The sequence below is a fragment of the Octopus bimaculoides genome, chromosome 11 (genome assembly GCF_001194135.2).
Source record: "Octopus bimaculoides isolate UCB-OBI-ISO-001 chromosome 11, ASM119413v2, whole genome shotgun sequence".
NCBI classification, from domain to species: domain Eukaryota; kingdom Metazoa; phylum Mollusca; class Cephalopoda; order Octopoda; family Octopodidae; genus Octopus; species Octopus bimaculoides.
Genome location: NC_068991.1, coordinates 33,769,708 through 33,775,404, shown reverse-complemented (window position 1 = coordinate 33,775,404; position 5,697 = coordinate 33,769,708). Strand labels below are relative to the sequence as shown.

The 5,697-nt window shown below is 39.6% G+C and overlaps 1 protein-coding gene across 1 annotated transcript in view; it reads left to right on the top strand.

Annotated features, from left to right (window-relative positions):
- The first annotated feature begins 190 nt into the window (after positions 1-190).
- The window catches only part of LOC106878019 (actin-related protein 2), a 29,955-nt gene continuing 24,448 nt past the window's right edge, over positions 191-5,697 (top strand). Inside the window, exon 1 of the mRNA XM_052971681.1 lies at positions 191-349. Coding sequence (XP_052827641.1) covers positions 302-349 — 48 coding nt within the window. The 5' untranslated portion in view covers positions 191-301. The remainder of the gene's footprint in view (positions 350-5,697) is intronic.

Below are 5,697 nucleotides of genomic sequence, written 5' to 3'. Positions count from 1 at the left end.
TAGTAGTATTTAGTCTATCTTTACGTTCAAATTCCGCTGAGGTCGACTTTGCCTTTCATCCTTTCGGGGTCGATAAATTCAGTACCTAATCGACTGGACCCCCCCCCCCAAAAAAAAAAAAACATTTCTGGCCTTGTGCCTAGAGTAGAAAAGAATATTTGGATCGGCAGTTATCGGCCTTCGCTAGTTATTGGTAATGCATTGTGGGAACCGGTGGTTGTTAGAGGTGTGTACTTCCGGCTACTTTTCTTCCTGATTTGTTAATATAATCTAATGGTTTTGCATCCCGAAGACATCTGAAATGGACAACAAAGGACGCTCAGTGATAGTTTGTGATAATGGCACGGGGGTAAGTTTATGTAATTTTTCGATGACTATTTTCGAAATTAGTATTCTTCGATTGGTGAAATGTCACCCCGGAAGACTGCGATGCGTAAAATTGTCTCGTCATGACAGTCTGGGTGTTGGCTGTTACTTTATTAAACTTGAACCTTCCTCTATATTAAAACTGAATTTCATATCAATAACGCTGCATTCAGAGAGTTTTAAAGGATGTCCTTTAAAATGCTTATATACTTTAAATCCATTTCATCCTTTGCCTTTAGCAGGTTATATCGTTTACGGATGTTGTGATTGTTCAGCTGGAAAACGACAGCTTTCTAAATAGTCCGCTTTTTCATGTCATATTATTCTTTAAAGGAGTAATAGAAATATAATTCTTTTGCGAGAAATCGTTTTGAATCGTAAATCATTTAACAATTTTAAAATTAAATGCACCACGTTCTCTTTCTTAGACACAGCATTTAAACCAGTAAAAAGTTATTTTCAGAGGTAGCAAAATCCCAGAAATGACCTGTCATGCATTTTCTACTCCAATGATGTACAAATCTGTGCGGTTTTTTTTTCATTCACCAACTTAGCCTAAAATCGAAATTGTATCATTTGTATAGAACAAAACTTAACAAACTGAATGCTTCAATTGTCTTTTCATGTTCAAGAGTGAGGTACTTTTAGGGGAGTGTTCATTCTAACGGATTTATAGATGTTTAGGCGATCGTCAATGTTTATCTTGCACCAAAAATATTAATATAATCACATAATTTGAATTATCACAGTCATTTATAGTTTTCGTTATTAGAAATAGGTAAACTATTCATCTCTGCGAGTTATCTTTAATTAAATTTAACAATTTTGTTTGTAACTCTAAAGTAGTGTTAGATACCAAAACACTAGTACATTCCAAACGTTTCCTTTTCTTTTCTTTTTTTTAAATATTTTTGAAACAATGAAAGCGTAAAATTTTATTTTATGAGATAAGTTTAATAAATAATCTGTAAATTTTACTTATTCAAGTGAGTTGCCCTTCCCAATCCCAACAGGATACAAATTGATAAAACAATACGGCGCTTTGTTAACACCCCTCCCCCACATACAAAGAAAGAGAGAGATGTAATGCAGATAAATACGATTAGGCTTGTTACACACATATATATATACACATTGATACATGTATCTACATTTATTCAGAAAGAAAAGAAAACATACAGGGTAGGGGCAGAGTGAGTAAGATTTACTAGATTTTTAACTTTTGAGAAAATATATATTTTCACAAATGTTCTATCTTTACAAAAACAATATCGGTTAAAGAAAGGATGTTCCCTAAATGCATTAAAATCACTATAACTTATTCAGAACGCTATTTCAGAAAATTATCAGTTATATGCATGCATATAAAAGATAAATTTAGCTGGGAAAAAACGAGTAAGCTGAGATACGGTAAATTTGCCTCTTCAATTCTCCGGAATTACAATTTGAAGAAAGACTAATACACAACATCCATCCTTAGACATCATAAAAATCAGAAATGAAACAAAAATTTTGAATATCTAGGTCAAATGAAAGAGATTCATGGAAAAATGACACATGATATGAAATGAACAAGACTCGACATAAAATATTTTCTATTGTTTCTTCAGGATCTGCTGGAGTTGCTATTTTCCCGATATATTTATGCACTATGCCGTTAAAGAGAAAAAATTGCTAGTCATTATTCATTTTGCCCCAGTTTTTTTAAAATTGTAAGTTTTTGAAAATTGAAAATTATCAAATCACACATTAGTGTGGGGAAAAATTGACATGGAATCCAGAAGAGAAAAGGATATTGATTGTCAAACACCAAAAATTATCAACATCTTTTATTAGCAACCTCAATTATGATCAGGTCAATGTTGAGGAAAAATTTCTTGAAATGTATGTATCTATCTTTCACTGTTTCAAACTCTTTCAGTTTCAACAACTATGCTGACCAATTTTTACTCCCAAACATGATGCAATGGTATAAAATGGCAGTGTAATACTTCCAATGTAACAGTTTCAAATGCATAAAACGAAAATAGTAAAAAATCAGAAATTATTCATTCTACCCCACCCCCTATATTGTTCATCTTGTGTTTTAGTCATTAGACTAAAGCCATGCTGGAGCACCACTACCTTAAAGAAAGTTAGTGCATCAAGTCAACCCCGGTACATTTTTTTACTAACACTTGGTACTTATTCTGTCACTCTCTTTTTGCCAAGCTGCTAAGTTACAGGGATGTAAACACACCATCAGCGATTGTCAAGGTGGGGGACAAACTATATTCATCATAGTCCTCCAGGCAATGACTGACAAATTTATGATGGGTACCCCTGGTACCTCCTCTATGCTGATAACCTTGCCCTTAAAGCCAAATAATTTCTAGAACTACAGAAGTATCTAGCTGTAGAAACCATGCCAAATCAGACTTGAACCTGATGCAGACCTCTGGCTAAACAGTTCCAGCCAAACCGTTGAAGCCATGCCAGCAGGAAAGCAGATGTTCAATGATGATGAAGATATATGTGTGTGCGTGTGTATATATATCATCATCATCGTTTAACGTCCGCTTTCCATGCTAGCATGGGTTGGACGATTTGACTGAGGACTGGTGAAACCGGATGGCAACACCAGGCTCCAGTCTGATTTGGCAGAGTTTCTACAGCTGGATGCCCTTCCTAACGCCAACCACTCAGAGAGTGTAGTGGGTGCTTTTACGTGTCACAACATTCGAGGTTGAGAATTTAGGCCTGTATCTGTATGTTCCTTTTTTTTATAGCAGTAGCTGTATAGAGGGAGAGATGGTAGGGTTATAATGTGGGCGCCGGTGTCTGACAGTGGCTGACAGTAAAGTTATTTCTCCCTCTGCGAAGTTGTAGCTGATCAGCCAGGCATCATTCTCCATGAGACGTCAAGTGACCACTGGTCACTAGAAAGAGAAAAGAGGAAGTTTTCTTGGAGTGTCCTGTTTATATAACCATGAAGCAGGGCAGTGAGTGCAAAGGATTTAGCTTGTTTACCTCAATTCTAGATGGAGTAGAAGAGGTCAGAAAAGGGTCAAGTGGTGGAGACAGCTTCGGCCTAGCTATTCAAATATGGGTAAAGTGGATCGAATCCACTTCACGCCTGCCAGGTTCCTATATCACTCTCCTCGCCAGTAAGCTTCCTGGGAGGGAAGCGAACGAAGAAAGGAAACAAAGAAATGTATGATAAATGCCCTGGAATGATTGAGGAGAAATTTTGCATATCAGGAGAGAGGATCGTTGAAGTGTATACTGGACAGTGTCGCTTTGTGTGCAGTCAGTGACTGGGCAGTACAGCAAATGGGCACGTGAGGGCGTATACAGGAGTGCAATGGCACGTTTCAAAATTGAGCTCAGGGGAGCGAGTGGGTGCATTCTTAATCCATGATATGAAAGATCTTCCTGCAGAGTTGCAGTGTGTGAAATGCGTCTGGTGCTGTTGTCGTGGTTAATTACTGAGTTAGCAGGGATGACAGTGTAAGCATGCTGAAGTGATGTGCGAGACAGATCATTTTCTCTGTTAATTACGTGACCAAACAAGGGTCTAACGGAGGGAAATTATGTCTAAACATAAGTGCAGAGCATGTGTAAACAGGCGAGAAAGGTATGTGTGGAGCATGAATGTGACAGAGTTAGTATTTGTGTATTTATGAATCATGTGTGCAGATGCGTGTACCTGGCCAGACACTGAGGAAAAGGTGCATGCGGGTGTGTGTGCAACAATACAAGTATTTTCAAAGCAAACGAGAAGAAAAAGAATAGTACATGCAAAATAAGGATCAAATTGAGAAGGCATGCAGACAAAAAATTCAGGTTATGAATAAATGTTCTGTTCATGATGAAAATGTTCAGTTCATCAATAAAATGTTCAGTTCATCAATAAAATATTCAGTTGAAAGAAAAAAAATATATAAATAGATTTTGTAGCTGTTTGTGTGGAAATTAAAGCATTGGTGCCTGTAAATCACTCACCTGGAATCTTTTTGAAACAGCAAACTTGTATGTATTTCGCTGGCCAGCGGACTCTTCGTCCGATTTTTGTTCGAGGGTGCTGTGAGGACGTTGAAGTACTTGCAGGAGGTCTTGACAAAACTGTGTCGGTTTTGTTCGGAGTGGACGATGATGCGGAGAATTCGGGATCGACGATAGCTTTCTTAAGTCGATCAATACTAATAGTATTTGGCTTGCCATTTCTGTCAACGAGGAAGTATTTTTCCTTTCTCTGTAGTACTCTGTAGGGTCCAGAATACGGTGGACGGATTTGCGATGGTATTCCATCGTTCCGGATAAAAATGTGCGTCCATTGGTTAATGTCTGAGGGAACATAAGTGTCGGTTTTCTGCGAACGGGGTGCGTTAGGTGAGAGATGGGACATATGTGCGCGTAGACGATGTACATAAAATGTAGGATCAGGAATATCCCTTGGAGGAACTGGAGCAATCATTTGCCCAGGCAGGGCCAGAGTGGTGCCGTAAACTAACTCAGCCGGAGAGTGACCGATGTCATCTTTAGCAGATATACAGATACCGAGCAGAATAAGAGGAAGGAATTCCATCCAGTTGGTTATATCTGGACATGCACGTATGGCTGCTTTTAATTGCCTGTGGAATCTCTCTATCATGCCGTTTGCCGCTGGGTGATATGCTGTTGTGCGGCAGTGCTTGGAACCGATCAGGCGCGTGAGTTCACTGAAAAGGCGCGAATCAAATTGCCGTCCTCTGTCTGTCATGATGGTCGCAGGGACACCAAAGCGCGATACCCAGTGTGATATCAACGCTTTAGCGACAGTTTCCGCTGAAATATCGGACAGAGGGAAAACCTCGGGCCATCGAGAAAAGCGGTCGATGCAGGTTAAGAGGTGTGTATAGTTTTGAGAGGGTGGTAGAGGTCCGACTATATCCAAGTGGATGTGTTGAAAACGTGCGTCCGGTGTTGTGAAAGTGCCGAGAGGTGATTTTACATGTCGCTGTATTTTCGCCTTTTGGCAGGCAGCGCAACTCTCAACCCAAGCGCGAATGTCCTTGTTAACGTTCGTCCACACAAAACGAGTTCTTATTATCTTCTGTGTGGCACGAATGCCGGGGTGTGAAGGGCAGTGAAAACACTTCGTCGGTGTTGTTCGGGGACGTAAGGACGTTCATGGCCAGTGGATGTATCACATCATATATGAGAAGTAGAAGATAATGGTAACAGCTGGAATTTGAGGGACGACGAATTCCGTAGCCTACTAAGCTCTTCGTCGTTTTCCTGATCTGCTGCGATCAGCTCAAGATCGATTGTCTCCGGGGCGTGCAGAGCGTTAAGGTGGACGCGTGAAAG